The following is a 19,998-nucleotide window of genomic DNA, read 5'->3' on the forward strand; positions in this document are numbered from 1 at the left end:
CAAAAATAAAATCTATTGTGCTTAGGTGTTCTATTGAATTTTCTTTTCACTGGTATCAACATTTTCTTGTGGATTGTTTGGATCTTGACTTTGAATGCAAACACCATGTAACTGCATGTGTAAATTTGATAGAAAAGAATTAAAATTAATAGATCAACTACTTTTTAAAAAAAGGGATCAAAATTAGTAGATGAATCAAGTAACAAAATAGTGATAGGAAATGTTTAATTTGATGAAAAGAGTATCACAAGAAAACTTACTACCGTGAATTCTTGTGGTATTTAAGTTGACTGTGAGGCAAAAGTCCCTGGCATGGTGTTCAAAGACTGGTACTCATGTGGATATTCTGTTCTGTTTTTCAATGTTCTCTGTGATGTTTTTTTTTCCTCTGCTCATTTTTTGACTTCATTCTTCCATATCCATTTCCTTTGTCTTTTTTCTTAATTGGATCCAAAATTTGATCCTTACACCCTGAAACAGAATCATTAAAGGAGTTGAATTTGCTCCTATTCTTCTCATGATTTTGAACATACAATTCACTTTGATGTTTAATAATCTCAACCTTTGTCAGATACAAATATTTTCTGGCAATTTCCTCGGAGTCCACATCATTTGCTGCTAAAGTCATAACAGTAAACGACACTTTCATCAACCCATTTAAGCGAATTGTCATGGACGACTTCAACGTCTTTTTTTTTTTTTCTGTGTACTCCTCAAATCCACACTTATGCTTGGCATTTTTAGTCCATCTTTTCAAAATGTATTTCTCAGGAATACAAGAAAAATTTAAATCAAAGAATAAAACTCTTAGTGCATGACAACATAATCAACCCATGGTTTCAAACATTTGGCGGGTACAAGAGATAGAGTTATCAAGAGAATTAAACTGGACAATTTCAGTTTGATTATTCTCACCCTTTAAAATTGTATATTTAGTACAAGTCCCAACAGTTTCCACATGGATCACTTTTTTGGTCGTTCCTTGCAAAAATTCATATTGAAACCTTGTAAAAATTCTTCTTGAGTACACACTACCAGCATGCTTTAAGATCCCACAGTCTTCTATGAAAAGTTTTGGCTTTCCTTGACATTTGTAATCTTCAGTTGCTTCGGTGTCAAGCATTTCAGTTGTCCGTTGCTCAAAATGTTTTACAAATTCAGTTATACTCATTGTCTTGCATGCCATTTCTGTGAAGACCCTATTTATGCTTTCACTTCTTTGAGTTGATTTAATGTCCGCAGAGAAAATGGAACGACTAAATGCAGGGCACCATTTCTTTCTTAAATCATATAGCTTTTGAAGCCAAGAATTAGCTGCACAATTCCAATCACATATCATATTTTGCCATATCACCTCAAATTCTGATTCTGACTTCCATCTCCATAAGAGAGTATCAAAATAGTTTCAAAATCCGTGTTTCCAATAGAGTTGAGGTATATTCTTTTGAGCATTTCTATCAATATGCCATTCACACAATCGATGATAGCTGTTGGGAAAAACTTGTCTAATGACAGCCGCCATGGCATGAGCTTGATCTGTAAAAATTGTTTTTGGTGCTTTTCCTCCCATTCCCTTCAAAAATGTTTGAAACAACCAAACAAAAGAGTCTGTTGTTTCATTACACAAGAAGGCACATCCAAAAAAAACATTTTTCCAATGATTATTAACACCAACAAATTGAGCACAAATCATGTTACATCTTTTTGTGCGGTATGTAATGTCAAAAATCATTACATCTCCAAAGCACTCATAGTGCAATCTGGATATACTATCTCTCCAAAAGAAGTTGCATAATCTACCATCTTCATCAACTTGAAAAGAATAAAAGAAGTTTGAGTCCTCTGAATGCAAATGCCTAAAATGATTTATCAAAGTTTGAGCATCCCCACTATTTATCATGTTTCTCTTATGTGCTTGTACAAAGTTATGTGCATCTTGCTCAATAAATCCTGCATTTTCAATCCCACCTGCTTCATTTTGAAGGTATCGAACCGCCTTTTTTGTGCGAATTCCAGCATCAATCATAGAACCAAGAATATTTTTAGTAGAACTTGTGAGCTTTCGATCAAACTGTATGAAATGCCTTAAATTGCCTTCAATCATGGGATGACTGTGCTCATCACTAAATTCACAGACTTCCCATATGCCATTTGAAATTTTGAACTTTATACGAGCCAAACAACCACATCTATATTCTAATCTTTGTCGCTTCCTTTCTTGAAAAGGAGAAAGCTTATTAGATTGTCCTTGACAAGAAAAAAAAAATAAGCACCCTGTCATTTCGTTATTTCTGTTGTGAGTGTTTGGACCTTTTCGAATTCCAAAACCTTTTGCCATAGCATATGAATTATATGCATTGTATGATTCCTCTTCTGAGACAAATTTCATACCAATCTCAAAGATAAAATTTTTGTTGATGTTATAAACATTATGAGTTCTTGTGGAATATTCTTGATCATTTACGTTGTGAGCTACAATAACAGTTTTTAGATGATAAGTATCAAAATACGAGGAATAAATAAAACATAAGCTAATCTTATTTAATTAGGAATTTCTATTAGAATTAAGAAAATTTTACAGAAGTAAGACATTACCTTCTTGGTCGGTAGTTCCTTTATCAACATCTACATTCTCCATCCTTGATTTGAAACACATATAATTTGTACAAAAAATTATAGCATTAGAAAATATTAAAGATATCTTAGTATAGACGAATTGACACGTTTTCCTTTTGTAATATTATAAATATTATGATATAATTTGAATTATGTACTGAACTATCACTAATTTTGTTAGGATTTTGAATGAAAGTATTATCAATTTTTTTTTTGTTGATTTTATTTTTATTCTCTAACAAATAATATTTCTATGTTTACAGAATTTTTCAACAAATCATGACCTGGAAAAAGTGCTATGCATAGATGGGCACAATTTGAATGTCTTTATAAAGATAAAATATTTATGTTGATGATGTATATGTCTCAAAACAAGATTCACTGATAAGTAACTTTTCTTTTTCCTTTTTCTTATACCTTGAAAAAATTGGCAAGACAAGTAATTGCACAAATCCGAATAACAAAAATAAGAAAGAGCACTGAAAAAATTGATATATTAATCACATTTAGACTATAGAGTGTGTTGTTATAAAAGAAAAGGAAAACAAAAAAGATGATAGATTCATTACATGTAGAATGGAGAGTTTCTGGTATAGAATTAAATCTTTTTTTGAGAAAGAAAGTGATTAGTTATATTGTATCTTTTGTTTGGTGAGATGTGATCAAAATACCTTATTATGGAGGGAAAGTGTCTTCTCATTCCCTCCAATTGATTTCTTTAGCAGATTTAAAGGACAAATTGGGCCCACAATTCCATGTGTTAAAAAGTGAGTGGATCCTCATACAACTATTTTTCATGGAAAAGAAAAATCAAAGAAAAAGAAGTAAAAAAAGTAAGAAAGAGAAAAAAATCGTGGAAAAAGAAGAGAGAGAAAAGAAATTTGGGCCATTTTCTGAAATGGGACCCAACTTTTCACTTGGCACAATATATATAAGTAGAGATACAAGTATTGTTGGCCACCTCATACTTGTTCCTCGTACATAATGAATTTTTTCGAAGATATTAAGTCCCTCTATACCAATTTAAGACCTTTGGTTGTATTTAATGAACATTTGAAAAGATTTAGTTATTGAGATTTTGAATAAAATCTTAATATTATTAATAAATATTTTGTTGCCATCATTATAAATATTACTCCATCATTATAATTATATGGTAGAATGATCTGAGAGACCTTTATACTTGGCTCCGTTTGTTAGTTGGATCATCCTATTCACCAGTTTGCTAAATGAACACTTAAACTCAACGAAACACAATATTTTAAACCTTTTTCTCACATGATCTCTGGAAGTGTAATACACGCAGCTACACGTGGAACTCCACACCATTTTTTTTAGTGACATGTCATAACTTTTTTAAATATTTAATGACACATCAGAAATTTTTTATTCGAAAGGATAAATAATATTTTTAAAAAGGTGCAATTCCTCTTCCCCAATTCCCCACTTCATCGTCTTCTCCATTTCCACTCCTCATCCTCGAAAAAAATTGCATTCTACTACCACCTTTTGCATCTTTTCAAACATAAAAATTCATTAGCCATTAGATTTACTTGAGGATCTGTTCCATTTATTTTGAATCGATAAACTCAAATATCACAGAAATTTCAAATTAAAAGAAATTGGTTTGTGAATAATCTAAGAAATATAATAGATCTTGAAAATTTTATATAAGAACATAAAAATGAAAATGGATTAGCTAGATGTGTATTTTTTGGTAACTTTTTAATATTATTTTAGGATAATGGCGACAGTTGTGAAGGACGTTTATCGAAGAAGACAATGAAAAAAAATAGAATGAGGTGGATGTTGAAAACAAAGAAAGAATGATGGATGAGTACTCAACTGAAGAAGAAGAAGAAAAGAGAAGAGGTGAGTGGGGCCGAAGAAGAAAATGAGATGATTGGAAGTTTTTTTTTAAAATATTACTATTGTTTTCTTGTGTAATTTTAATATTTTTAAAATAGAAATACTGTAGTTACTTGCTTCAAAACACGTGTAGTCACACAGATGTCCAACTCAGTCAATTTAATGCCACATAAGTTTGGTCAATGGTCAAAGGGGTTCAAAAAATAGAGTTTCATTGAGTTTAAGTATTCATTTAGCAAAGTAATGAGTAGGAGGGTCAAACTGACAAATGAAGCCAAGTACAGAGGTCTCCCAGGTCATTTTGCCTAATTATAATTATTGTCATCATTATCATCGCCACTTTCACCATCATTGCCATACAGTATCATCATTGCGGTCAGTCCTTACTACCAATCATCTTTACCGTCACAACTTACATCACCAGCGGACATTGACACATTGTCAGCCAACATATATTCTTCAGTAACCACTATCAACATTGTCAACTAGTAATATCAACTAACTTCACCACTAGAATCACCAATACACTAGTCACTAAAACACAAATCATACCCATCATCACAACTATCATCACTACCGTACAAGCCACTAACACCAATCATTACCATCACTATCTATCACGATCCAAACTGCTTTGATTGACACCCATACCAACCCCCTTGTCAGTGAACCAAATCTTAACGTACAACACATACAATCTCTAAGTATCTAACCAAGATATAAAATTATAACAGAGTGATTAAAAATTTGCATAATGAAATTAATAAAAACAAATGGAAGTCTAACTACTACATTCCTAGAATCCGAAACTCATCCTACTAAAACTCTAACACAAGTATATATATAAATATGGTATAATTATGTACTTTTCTCTAACATAATTTCTTTATCATCACTAGACCTTAACTAGCATGTCGAGTCATTAACCATTAAGAAACAATCACTGATCAATATAAATCATAAACCCACTTGTTAAAAAATAAACAAGTTATAAATAATGGAAATCACATCCACACTGGCCTTGTAGATGTTGATGTTGTCCAAACTACACCTCTTTTATGGGATTAAAATGGTTGATTGCAAAATACAATAATCTAATTAGGTTGAGGTTGATTTCAAGAGAGAGTGTACTAGAGTTCTTTTACAATTTGCTATTGAGATTCAAATCAGTAACTACTATTGGAAATGAGAGGTATGGAAAATTACTAACTACATTAACTAATTGGATTCTTATCAATAATAACGATGAACTAGGGTTACAAGTCTTAGATATCAGAACTTAAACAAATACTTTATTATCAACTCATTCAGATATGTTCATTGTGCAAAACTAGTGAGAAGTCACCATCACATTTCTTTGCCCTCTTTGCCTCCCTAGACTTTTCCTTAAGTTTCTTCTCTTCAATTTGTTGAGCATGAATCATGACGAGAAATTTCCATTTTCTTAATGAGCATGGTGGTACGACATCCTTAACCACCATTTCGGACACACCCAAAATAAACTTACTTATCCTTGCCCTAGATTCGACAACCTAGTGGGAGCATACCTATCCAATTGAATAAAATTCAACGCACTCCTTCACACTCATATTCCCTTGACGAATGTTGATGAATTTAAGTACCATTTCCTCCCTCATCTCAAGGGGAAAGAACCTATCAAGAAAAGCAGCCTTAAACTTTTTCCAATCAAGAAGACCCGCATCAATCGCCCTTTCTTCCTTCCATTGGTTGAACCAAACTTGAGCAACACCCTTAAGTTGATAAGCGGACAATTTCGCCTTTTCCACCGGCATCACTCCCATGATCATCAAGACCTTATACACCTCATCAATGAACTCTTGATGATCTTTCTAAACCTTGGAACCATGAAATTCCAGGGAATTCATCCTAGTGAAATCCCTCAGTCTAGTTGTCACCGTACCTACATTTGGGTTCACAGGGACCACAACCTCCCTATTGGATTGAGCAGCCATGGCTTGATCCAACACTTGAAAAGTAGCTCGAAACTCCGTATTAGTCACTTTTTCTGCCAAAGGGTCTGTTTTACGTTTAAAAAGAAATATTACTTATTCTATAAAGAATCGATTTAACTTAACTTGTAAAGAAAAGCCAATTTTTAATAAGAGTCTCCACTTAATTTTATTTAAAAAAATCAAGAAAACTGGTAATTTTCAAAAGATTTAAACATAAGAATCATTTGAAAATACTAAAGGGGTTCGAGGTTCAATTTACACTTCGAGAAGGGATTAGGCATTCGAAGTGTCCGCTAACTCACGGTTGACCTACAACTTGACTAAAAGTTTTGACTAATTTTTGAAAATATTAATTAAAGTAAAGAAAACCCATTTTTATTTTAAAGGAAATAAACTGAAAAATGATTTTTAAGGAAAATAGCTCATATATCGACAAACAATTAATAAATAAAACATAAATATTTCAATTTAAATATAAAATAAGAAATGACTATCTTTTGGGAATATAATTAAATTAAACCAAATCAAATAAATGGTTAGAGTTAGACAAACAAATAATAATAAAAGAGAATAGTAAAGGGAAAAATAAACTTGGACTCTTGTCCAAATTTCAAAATGTTAGGCAGGCAGGCCCAAATTTGCTCCTCCTGTCCTATCTCTAAGCCATTCAAATTGTTGAGTTGATAGGTCCGAGCTTGTTCTCCCTGTCCTAATTCTAACAAAAGAATTGCTAAAGTAATGGACTTTTGCCCATATCAATCAGAATTTAGCTGCTAGTCATTTGAAGGGTTTTGGGGCCATTCTTCACCTGCACTTGTTGTAACCAAACATTGTTGGGCTTCAACCCATTCTCTTTCCGGTATATCATACATATAAATGTATATCTGCGCATATTAAGTTGTGTATCTGCCTAACTTCTTCCAAAACCATGTAAATGTGTTTTCTTTTCGCTTGTTTTAGCTTCCCTTGCACTGCAAAGATCAAGGGAGACTCAATAAAGGGGTGTTGGGTTTCAACCCAACCCTAGATGCAAGGAGAGTAATAAAAGGAAGTCCAAAATAGACTCGGCTAACGTCACACACAAATAAAGAGTAATAAGATTAACATTCACACTTAAACTATTTCACAAGAATAACATCTTTAGTATAAAATACAACAAGACATGACTAAAGCAATTTCCAGTATACACAAAAGAGAAATAGAACATATATCCCCATCTGCAAATAGAGGCCAACCAGTGAAAGCATATGAACACTGACTCGGGTATCATTCTTACAACATAAACTAGAGGCAATAGAGAAAAATAACAAGAAATGGTGGAAACTTTTCTCCAAGTTTGATTGGCTTAAAAGAAAGTTTCCAAACAAGATTTTACATCTAGAATATAAGGAGAATAAACTAGTTATACACTAGTATTAAATAGATATATTATCAAACCAAAACAACCTTGTTCCCTCTAGTTTTAAGGATAATTAGCCTAACTTCAAACAAATGCAAAGTAAGCTAAACCATGGCAATTTAATCCAAAACAAATGAGCTACTGTTACAGTGAGGACAAAGCAAATGGATTTGAATGAAGATATGTTAGAATATTAATGGAAGCATGCTCAATTAAAAACTAGACTTAAAAAATGGGACTTTACAGAAAATATAAATTTGTAATTTTGAAACTGACAATCCAAAGAATAGCCCACATGCCTTTTGATAGGGGTGTGGTTTGATTGTGGCGGAAGTCGCCCCTCAAATTGCGTCCTAAGAGTTTGATACTCATCTTTGGACTATGTCCCAGTTCGCTGCTAAGAAAAAGTTCCACGTTTTGCTGCGTCCTTTTTGATGTCGTCCTCACCTGTGGTTTGGTTTGAGAATTCATCCTTTTGGATGTTTTCGACAAATACCGAGATAAACTTGTTAGTAAAAACTGTAATTCAAATATAAAAATGGGTATGTTTTACCGTATTCAGCACATGTTCTTTTCTTTAAATGTTCTGATGTCAGCCCACGTTGGTTTTGACGCTGTGGATGAAGAATTTATATGATGCTACAATGATGAACCTCTCGGCAATGATATCACCTTTTCTGGCAAATGATATGAATGACCCTTTTTGATAATATAATATGGATGTCCCTATCGGTGGTTTGAATATGCAATGGCCCTCTAGTCATTTTGAAGATGTAATGGTCCTCTCGGCGGTTTGAATATGTAATGGCCCTCTTGGCATTTGAAGATACAATCTCCCTCTTGGCATTTTGAATACATGATGGCCCTCCCGACAATTTGAATATGTAATGGCCCTATTGACATTTGAAGATGCAATGGACCTTTTGACATTTGCATATATGATGGCCCTCCCACAGTTTGAATATGTAATGACCCACTTAGCATTTGAAGATGCAATGACCCTTTTGACATTTGCATATATGATGGCCCTCTCGGCGATTTGAATATGTAATGGCCCTCTTGGCATTTGAAGATGCAATGGCCCTTTTAGAATTTGTATATATGATGGTCCTCCCGACTATTTGAAATATGTAATGGCCCTCTTGAAATTTGGAAGTGCAATGTCCCTCTTGGAATTTTGAATACATGATGGCCCTCCCGACGGTTTGAATATGTAATGGCCCTCTTGGCATTTGAAGATGCAATGTCCCTCTTGGCATTTTGAATATATGATGGCCTATGATATACCATGAATTTACGATATTTTTAGTACATTTCACTTAAGAGTTGTGTGTGTCTAGTGCCATTTTGTATTGGTATTAATGTGTTTTTATCCTGTTTGCAGGAAATAAGTTTTGACGTGGAAGTGGAGAGACACATTTGAAGAATTTTGCAGAAAAGGTCATCTACGGACGTGACCTATGGACCGTAGGTCCAGTCACATTCTGTAGGTGGTAGGCGTAGATGGACAGGCATGACTTGAAGAAAAATCAGGAAATTCTTGACCAAGTGTGGAACCATGGTTACGAATGACGGACCGTAGGTTGACCTAGGGCCGTCCTGCAGCTCCGTCAATTGATTCAGAGAAGGAGTACTTGATTTCAAAAGTTTAAGTATGGAGCTACGGAGGAGGATCCACAGACCATGGATCGAGTCACGGTCCATTTTGTTGATCCGTCAATTATTACTGAGAGTTGAAGATTTTGAGCTTTGGAAAAATTCCTAAGTCCCAAATCATGGAAGGGACCTACGGACCGCAGGTCAGTCCACGGTTCGTAGGTCAGTGTCGTAGATCGAAACCGCGTCCATAAACTTTATTTCCTTATTTCGTTTCCTTTTTAGTTAGGACATGTTTTTCTATAAATAGGGGAGGTAAACCTCGTTTTTGGGGGTTAGACATTATTATTTTAGTTCTAGTTTTTGGCTTTGAAGATTAACTTGCAATTCTAGCAATTCTTGATTTCCTAAGTTCGTTTTGAAAATTCTAACTTTGAAATTCAAGTTGGGTTTTTGGATTTGTTCTTCTCATTATGTAAGTTCATGAATTCTTCTTCTAAAAATATGAATTGTGTTCTTGCTACTATGGGTAACTAAATCCACAACTAAGGTTGTGGGAACCATGAGCGATTAACAACGTATGAATAGTAACTAAGTAATTCTTGAATAGTGTTATTGCATGCATTGGCAATTCTTTCGTTTAGAAGTCTTTTTAATGGTGCGCAACGTTAGAACTCGCCTTGTTGCTACTTGCCAGACCAAAGAGGTAGTTAATAAGAAAAGAACTATCAACATAGATTTAGTGTGATACTATCTAATAGTCTAGTGTCAGTTGGTGCGAGGGTTAGTAAATTATACACACTTTGCCGGGCCAAGGTGCGGGGTGAAATTCTCTATTTGCCGGACCAAGGACTTAGAGATACATAACTTACCACTTTGCATGTGATACACTAGAAAATGATTACTACTACTAGGATTACCCCGTTATGAGCTTATGGGGAACACATACACCCTAGTCACTTTCTCTCATTGATAACAACTAAAAGTTCGAATCTTGCTCACTTGTTCTCTCAACTACAATCGGTTATTTGTTACACAAACCCCTCCCCCCCTTTACTTACTTGTCTCAGAAATAAGTTGACTAAATGAATATAATCGTAAGTTTAGTTTAAGTCTAAACCATATTCATCGTGGGATCGACCCCAACTTACAAGTTGGGTTCTTTACTTGATAACGATTGCTTATACTTCTTTAGGGAGGTGTAATTTGAGCGTATCAAATTTTGGCGCCGCTGCCAGGGAATAAGACTTTTAGATTAAGTTTAACTACATTATTGAACTTTAGTCAATTATTTCTTAATTTTAGTTTTTCTTTTGTTTTGTTTCTCTCAGATTCCTACTCTAGTGTATGCCAAGTACACGGAGTCGAGGTGAGCCACTGACTCCTTACGAACCTGAATTGAACAGAACTTTGCGAAGGATGAATAACCAAAAAGTCCCAGTCAATCCTATCAGAGAAAATCTAGGTGATGGGGTTGAGTTGTAGCCTTCTAGGGTTGATAATGAGAATGCTGAGAATCATGGTGGTAATCTACTGGGAGATGCATTGAGGGTACAAAATCCAGCAGAACCGAGGTTGCGTGATAACTATAGGGTCGATTTCAATACCACTGAATCTGAAGGACCTATTGTTCTACCTCTTCTACCTCCAGGACCTACATTCGTGGTGACTAGCAGTCTGATGCAGATGCTTACAACGAGGGGTTTGTTCTTTGGTTTGGCATCAGAGGATCCACATAGACACATGGCCAAGTTGAGGAGTGTTTGCAAGAGTTGCGTGGGTCGACCAAAATTGGACATGGATGTTATTGGGTTGAGAGTATTCCATCTATCATTGACTGGTGATGCTGCTATGTGGTTTACTGAGCTCTCATATAACTCGATTCACACATGGGATCAATTGCAGAAGGTGTTCTTGGCAAAGCACTTCGCAGTGTCATAGAAGCTGAACCACAAAGATAAACTCAACAACTTCGTGGCACTACCTGGAGAGTCTGTGAGTAGTTCGTGGGATAGGTTCACTGCATTTATAAGAGGTGTTCTGAATCACCATATTGATGATGAGTCGCTGAAGGAATACTTCTACAGAGGTCAGGAAGACAATAGCAAGGTTGTGCTTGATACTATTGCTGAGGGTTCATATGGTGAGTGTACCTTCGAGCAGATTGTTGAGAAATTGGAGAAAATCTCTCGAAATAACAAAGCTTAGAGCACTAGAAAGTCAGAAAATGGGAGGAGCACGTTTGCAGTCCAATCCACACCTAACCAATCTGCCGATGACATTCGTGAGGAGATGGCTCAGATGAGGACCGAACTGGGGTTGGTGTTGAAAGATGTGAGTAGAGATGCCAAAAAGGTAAATGCTGTGAATTATTTGACTAGAAATCCACCACCGGTTGAGGAGTGCTACTATGAAGAGGATACTTATGCAGTGAATGATCAGACGGGGGGTTTCTGAGCCAATGCCAAAGGTTCGAATTTGGATAATTGGTGCCAAGGTCAGAACTATGACAACTACAACCGAGAGGGTCAATATGTCCGGGATGGAAACTACAACCGGAACAACTATGACAACAAAAATGAAAGGGCCGGACCTTATGTTCGTCCTCAAAATTGGGAATATGGTAATAATGAAGCTGGGGGTAGTATGTCACGGATTGGGGATATGATACAGAAGATGATGAAGAGGTTTAATTCGACTGATGAGAATGTGAAGGAGATGCAATACGACTTGTCTGGTATTAGTCAAAAAGTTGATGCCCATGCAGTGTCAATCAAGCAACTTGAGCAGCAGATGAATCAGTTGTCTATTACAGTAAACCCACGTCATCCTGGCACACTTCCTAGCTACACCATCCAAAATCCGAAGAATGATGGGCATTGTATGGCAGTCACTACTCGAGGGGTAGGCAAACCATTGATCCACCCATGCCGTCTGAGGTTGAAGTTGAGGTTAGTAAAGATGATGATGAGATCGAGGTTACTGGAGAGTTTGAGAATGCTACAAAGAAGGAAGTGGAGATAACCCAGAACGTTGTTCCCATGCCTAGACCTCCACCTCCATTCCCAAAGAGATTAGTGAAGAAGACTGAAGAAAGGAAATACCACAGGTTTATTAGTATGTTGAAACAACTTTCCATCAATGTTCTGTTGATAGAAGCCTTGTAGAAAATGCCTGGGTATGCGAAGTTTATGAAAGATTTGCAGACTAAGAAGCGGGCCGTGAGTTTTGAAGATGATGATAGGTTGCAACATTGTAGTGCTATTGCTACAAGATCCCTTGTGCAGAAAAAAGAGGATCCTGGTGCCTTTACTATTCCATGTACCATCGGGTTGCTGCATTTTGCTAAGGCGCTATGTGATTTGGGTGCTAGTATTAATCTGATGCCATTGTCTATTTACAAGAAATTGGGTTTGGGAGATCCAAAACCGACTGCGATGCGATTGCTCATGGCCGATAGAACTGTGAAGAGGCCCATTGGTGTTCTCCAAGATGTACTAGTGAAAGTGGAGTCTTTTATCTTTCTAGTGGATTTTGTGATACTTGATTGTGAGGTTGATTTTGAGGTTCCCATTATCCAGTGACGTTATTCCACCAAACTTATTTAAGTGCAAAAAACTGCAAATCTTGTCATTGACGTACAATGAGTTTGTTGGAATCGTTTCAAGAGAGCTATCCAATTTAACAAATCTTATAGGACTATATAGATTACAATGTGATGAAATCAATAATTCAATATTTCATCCAATTTATTAAGTGGAAAAATACACATTGAGATTGAAAATTTAAAGGCTCTAAAATTTATTGATCTGTCAAAAATTAATTTTTCTGATAAGATTCTTAGCACTTTAGGGGATCTCGATAAATTGATTAATCTTTCTCTGGCGCATAATATAGTAGATGGGCATATTCCAAGTTCATTTGTCAAACTGTTGGCATTGGAATTCTTGAATTTGTGTTATAACAATCTTGGGCGTGAAATTCCAAAGTCATTAGAAGCTCTTGTGTATCTCAAATAGATAGCTTCTCTCATAGCTTATTCTTGAATAGATTTTCGAACTCTTAATACTCTTCGACTATCATACTTGTAATAGCTGTGTGGAAAATTCTGTTACTGTTTTTTTTTTTTTGGTCCCTACCTTGTGTAATGGAAAATTCTTTTGTACGTAGTATGAGAAATCAAAAAACTATATTTGAGATTTTTTTTTTATAAGAATAACTTTGATAAGTTATATATTTTTTGTTTCACTTCTATTTAATTTTTGAAATATAAAAAATAAAATTACTTGTATTTAATCATAACCATAAGTAGTGCAAATATTTCAATAGCTAACTAGAAAGGTTCTTTCAAGAATATTCTCTTCCTCTTTTATTTTTTAAATCTTTTGTATTAAGTTAAGATTTTATGGCATATTGCCTATAGGATGCTCTACATTTTATCTATTTTACATCTTATGCTTATGTTAATATATACTATTCACAAATCTAATCTATAATATTCTAGTGGTAACTAAGCTCAATGATGTAGCATATTTGGGGTGAGATGCTATAACCACTAAAGAACTAATTTTTAGTGAAGTTAAGGTATATACGAATTTATTATTTCAATTTAACACTATTTTATCGTTATTCATTTCTCATAATAGATATTTTTTTAAAAAAATCAAGAAATGTGTATGTTTTACCTACCATGACAAGTAAATCGCTCCTAAAATAAGAAGAGTTACGTGGCTCGAAACATATTAAATTAAAGAATATTGGATCTTTTTTTCAACGCCACCGACCATTAATTAATTTAAATTAGGAGAGTACAATGTTATAGTCATCTTACTAAAATGTGTCTAAACTGCAAAAGTCATTTTGTTATAGGGAAGGACAAACTGATTTTAAGTATGTTTTGACGGATTTTAAGCCAAAAACTTCAAAACCTTGTTCCATAGTCCTAGAAGGACAATTTTCTCAAGGCTAGGGTAAAAATTCTAACTTGAGGTAAGTTTTTCTATTAACTTCTTTGTCAATTAATCCACTAATAACTTAGAACATTAGAACTATTGTTAATGGTGAAATTATGGGTTAGAACCTAAGGTTCCTAAAACTTTGGGGAATAACCTATGGGTATGTATTATATCACTTATAGTTTTTTAGTTTGTAAGCTAATGATTCTAAGCATAAAATTGTTGTTATAAAACATGATTGTGATGGTTGTAAATCTTATGAATAATAAAGGTGGGACTTTTATCATAAAAAATTGCTTTAAAGGTATAATTGGGGTAATGATTGGCTTAGTTTAAGTGTTTCTAAGCCACAACTACTTATAAACGCTTGTTTTTAAGCTAAAAGTCATAAGTTTGAATTTCTAATTTATGGCTTATGATTTAGAGCATGTTTGAATTGACTTCTGACTTTTGACTTATAAGCCAAAAATATTTACCCAAACACTCCAAAAGTACGTAATGGTGATTTTGACTTAAAACACTTAAAATAAGTCAATCCAAACAGACTCTAAAACTAAGAGGTCATTTGGTAGGTAAAAAGTTATTTCGGGATAAGCTATTCCACCATGTATATCGGATAACTTATCTCATCACTAAGATATAAATGATGACATAAAGGATTACCTAGTACCTCAAACCAAACGTGAATAAAATAATCCGGCATTGTATTAAGTTAAGATTTTATGGCATATTGCCTATATGATGCTCTACAATTTATCTATTTTACATCTTATGCTTATGTTAATATATACTATTCACAAATCTAATCTAGGCTATGTAATATTCTAGTGGTAACTAAGCTCAATGATGTAGCATATTTGGGGTGAGGTGCTATAACCACTAAAGAACTAATTTGTAGTGAAGTTAAGGTATATAAGGATTTTATTTCAATTTAACACTATTTTATCGTTATTCATTTATAGATATTTTTTTTAAAAAATCAAGAAATGTGTATGTTTTACCTACCATAACAAGTAAATTGCTATTAACTTTTTTAGGAAAATCAAGTTGTAGGATATTAGACTCGTTTTATGATGATCACTCGTTTTAACCTATTCTGTGACCATCATAAAACAAGTCTGATATTCTATGACTTGATATTTTTTTAAGTTAGTAGCACTTTGTTTGTCATGGTGGAGAATACATATACACTATAAAAAAAAAATTAAATGTCTAAAATGAGAAATGAATACTGATAAGTCTAGTATTTGAATTAAAATAATAAATTCATATATACCTTAAACTCATTGAAAATTAAATTTTTGAGTGATTGTGCATCTCACCCCAAGTCGGATAAGCAATATGACAAAAAATGAGTTCAAATCCATGAAAATATTTAGGTACAATTTAGATACTTATTCTCACTGGGAAATTTTATATGCAATGATCTGTTTTGGTGTTTTACCAAAATATTTACTATCAAGGTATAAGAGTTTTAATCTTTTTTATCTCTTTTACCATATAAATGTGAGTCGAGAGCGATTATTTTATTTATTGTGACACCTCAAGCCTTTCTACTAACATTTGGACTTTTCTATATGTGTAGATAGGTTTGAACCTGATGAAAAATAATTGTATATAGGTGTTTAGATCAATTATTTAGTATGAAAATGCATTATGTATGAATTAAGGTCATACAAGATCCTTAGCACAAAGTTGAGTTAGAAATGTCCTTATCGATTGAGTTTCGATATGAGTTTTTACTAGAGTCAACTTCAAATGAGCGCATCTCCTAGAATACGAAGAGTTACATGGCTCCAAACATATTAAATTAAAAGTTTTTGGATTTTTTTCAACTCCATCGACCATTCATTAATTTAAATTAGGAGAGTAAAACCTTATAGCCATTTTACTAAAATGTGTCTAGGCTGAAAAAGTCATTTTGTTATAGAGAAGACAAGCTCACTATAGAGAAGGACAAACTGATTTTAAGTATGTTTTGATGTGTTTTAAGCGAAAAATTTTAAAAACTTATTCCATAGTCCTAGAAGGACATTTTTCTAATGGCTAGGGTAAAAATTCTTCATTAAGGTAAGTTCTTTCCATTAACTTCTTCGTCTATTAATCCACTAACATCTTAGACCGTTAAAACTATTGTTAATGGTGGAATTATGGGTTAGAACCCAAGGTTCTTGGAACTTTGGGGAAAACCCTATGGGTATGAATTATATCCCATATAGTTTTTTTAGTTTGTAAGCTAATGATTTTAAGCATAAAATTGTTGTTCAATAACATGATTGTGATGGTTGTAAATCTCGTGTATAATAAAGATGGGACTTTTATCATAAAAATTGCCTTAAAGGCAGGGGCGAATTTATGTATAAAAATTGGATCACCGGAATCCATGGTCATCCGACTAAATTCGATACATTACTTGTATAATTATTAAAGAAATATTAAATAATAACTTGTGGAATAAATTATCAAAGTTGTTGATGGTTCACTGGTTTGACAGCCAGATTTTAACACCAAGGTCACGAGTTTGATCCCTGCCAGCCACAATTTGCTTTTCTAAAGTCTAAATTTGCCTTTTATTTTCCACACAAAGAACTTCAAGTCAAGAATCTAGAAAAATCATCATTGTCAAAATTTAAGGTAAATTTTTTTAAAATTTGTGATTCCTCTTTTTAATAACAAACAAACAAAATAAAAAAAAAACTAAATATATTGCTTAGTTATTGTTATTATAAATTTTTTGATCTTATCTTTAAAGCAGTGGTGCAGCCGTTTTCTTGAAATCCTGGATTCGCCTCTGCTTAAAGGTATATTTGGGGTAAAGATTGGCTTATTTTAGGTGTTTCTAAGCCAAAATAGCTTTTAAGAGGTTTTGTAGTGCTTGTAACATTAAAAAAAAACTGCCTATAAACGCTTGTGTTTAAGCTAAAATGACTATTGTAAGTCAAAAGTCATAAGTTTGAATTTCCAACTTATTGCTTATGATTTAAAGTCTGTTTGGATGACTTATTACTTTTGACTTATAAACCAAAAATGTTTACCCAAACACTCCAAAAATACTTAGAAGTCATTTGGACTTAAATCACTTCAAATAAGTTAATCCAACCACACTCTAAAACTAAGGGGTCATTTGGTAGGGAATAAGTTATTTCACCATGTATATTGGATAACTTATCCCATTACTAAGATATAAATGATGAGATAAATCATTCAAGGATTACCTAGTACCTCAAACCAAGGAAAAGTCCTAGACCTTGGAAAAATCATCATTGGGATTCTCTAGTCAAATATTTTTAGTTCTGACTAAAATTGAGTAAAAAATGACGTAAAATACAATTTTCTTTTTCATGACTTATGCTATGGCAAAGAAATCCTTTGCTATGGTCAACCTCCGTAAGATGTAAATCTTCATCATGGATAAATCCTTCTTTTCTATGTAGACTTCTCCATAGTGAAGCCCTACTTTGCCATGGCGAAGCCCTAGCAGTGAGCCATAATCCATCTTTCATTTCTGATTTTTGTTCAACTCTTAACCTATAGGAACCTATACGAGGGTACTACGATCCTAACCAATCATAGTTATGGAAAAATTAATTGTATCAAATACCAATTAAATACATGTTCATTCCCAACATACAAAATTGGAGGAATAAGATGATAGAAAATGATGCAAAAATTCACGAAAAGCTGAGGAGATCTGCTATGCATGTCTAATTTGGTCTCCCAAGTGGCCTCCTTTACAAGGCAGTTCTTCCATTGGACCTTCATAGACAAAATCACTCTAAATCCCAACTTATAGACCTCCATGTCTAGAATAGTTACATGTTCCTCCTTATAAGATAGACTCTCGTCAATCAACACAAAATCTCACAAAATGGTATAGTTTCCATTTCCATAGAACTTCTGTAACATAGACACATGAAATACTGGGTGAACATCTAACAAACTTGGAGGAAAAGACAACTCATATGCTACATCTCCGACTCGCATAAGGATCTCAAAAGAATGGATGAATTGCAAACTCAACTTACCTTGATTCTCAAACCTCATCGCACCCTTTATGGGCTAAGCCTTGAGAAAGAATCACTCTCCCACCATGAACTTCATATCTCTAACCTTTCGATTTGCTTATTCTTTCTCTCTATTTTGAGTTGTCAAAAGCTTCTTCCGAATTAACTTGACCTTCTCTAAGAATTTCCTCAGAAGATCAGTACCCACGGTCTCATCTCAAATACATCAAATTAAAAAATAGAACATCTATACCTCCTGTCATAGAAAACCTCAAATAAAGTCATGTTAATGTTTGAGTGGTAACTATTATTATAAACGAGCTCAGTCAACGACAATAATTGATCCTAATGACTACCAAAGTCTATTACACACGTGTGAAATATGTCCTCCAATAACTAAATAGTCTGCTTAGACTTCCCATTGGTCTATGAGTGAAAAACTTTACTAATATCAAGCCTCGTATCCAATTGATCATCCTGCAAGGTCCTTTAAAAGTTATAAGTAATTTGCGTACCTCTATTTGAATAATGGATTCTAGGACCCATGCAACTGAACAATCTCTCAAAGATAGATCTTTGATAATTATTCTACATTACTTATGTTTAGGTACTTTCTTTTACTTTATGTTCAAGGACTAGCGTAATTTTTAGTGATGGATAATATAATGACCCAGAAGGCCATTCCTGGAAATTTTAATAAAATTACCATTTTACCCTCTCTGAAAGCTGCTCTGAGTCATTTCTGATCAGTTTGTGTGGTTGGTTTTAAAATTTGAAAAAAAGGTTGTAATTTTGGAAGTTTTAAGTTTTGAAAGCTTAGGTTGTTTAAAAGTGGTTTCAGTGTCAAGTTAGCGTTACGAGTCTCAGAATAGAATTTTGTCAATTCCATCAATTCTGCAGATGTTTCGAGGATTTGAGGTCTTACGTTGAAATTTTATTGAATTTTAGTCTTTGAGTTAAATTTGGTCAACATTTGAAGTTTTGATGCTCGGATCGGATTTTTGATGGCTTCATTGGATTTGGGGGATGATTTCAGGTCTAGAAGAGGTCTTGGTTGTTTTTATATGTATACTTGAACCTCGTTCCTCATATTTCTACACTAATATTTAATATATTTTCCCTTGTTTATTATTTTCATATTATATTTATTATTTTATATCATTACATAGCTAATTAGCAATTTATTGATATTCCACTTGACTTCTAGCTCAAAGGCTCTCTATGAAATCGGTGTTTCCTTTCTTGCTCAAATGTGAAAATATTTTAACTCTTGGTAATACTTAGTTCCCGTATAATCTTTGAAGAAATGAACTTTACTCTTACTCTTTACTCAACTCAAACCTTAAGTCTTAAAACAAAGTTAAAATGTTTGTAAAAGACTTTTGGAAAACTCTATGAACTTCTCTTGACTTAACTCTTAACCTCTTGACTAGACTCTTAACTTTCCTTGAATTGAATTATGGATTCAAGGTCCATGATCTCATGTTTATGGATGATTTCATGATGTTTAGACGTACCTTAGAGTATAGAAATCGACTAGAAAACATAAGTACGTTGCTAAAGAACTAGTACGGAAACATAGGTCC

General features: G+C 33.8%; 1 protein-coding gene across 1 annotated transcript; it reads right to left on the reverse strand.

The window, feature by feature from the left end:
• Positions 1 to 1,405: 1,405 nt before the first annotated feature.
• LOC125857884 (protein FAR1-RELATED SEQUENCE 5-like) lies at positions 1,406 to 2,638 on the reverse strand. The gene is made up of 2 exons (XM_049537545.1): positions 2,598 to 2,638; positions 1,406 to 2,336 (listed from the first exon to the last, which is right to left on the reverse strand). Exons 1-2 carry the CDS (start codon positions 2,636 to 2,638, stop codon positions 1,406 to 1,408), a joined length of 972 nt encoding a protein of 323 aa, XP_049393502.1.
• Between the last annotated feature and the right edge of the window lie 17,360 nt (positions 2,639 to 19,998).

The sequence above is a fragment of the Solanum stenotomum genome, chromosome 1 (assembly GCF_019186545.1).
Source record: "Solanum stenotomum isolate F172 chromosome 1, ASM1918654v1, whole genome shotgun sequence".
Classification (NCBI taxonomy): Eukaryota; Viridiplantae; Streptophyta; class Magnoliopsida; order Solanales; family Solanaceae; genus Solanum; species Solanum stenotomum.

Bases quoted from the DNA above. Each gene is read 5' to 3' on its own strand.
- LOC125857884 (XM_049537545.1), bottom strand. From the start codon at position 2,638: ATGGAGAATGTAGATGTTGATAAAGGAACTACCGACCAAGA. The intron at 2,337-2,597 runs AGGTAATGTCTT...TTCATATGCTAT, and splicing joins AAAGGAACTACCGACCAAGA to GGCAAAAGGTTTTGGAATTC.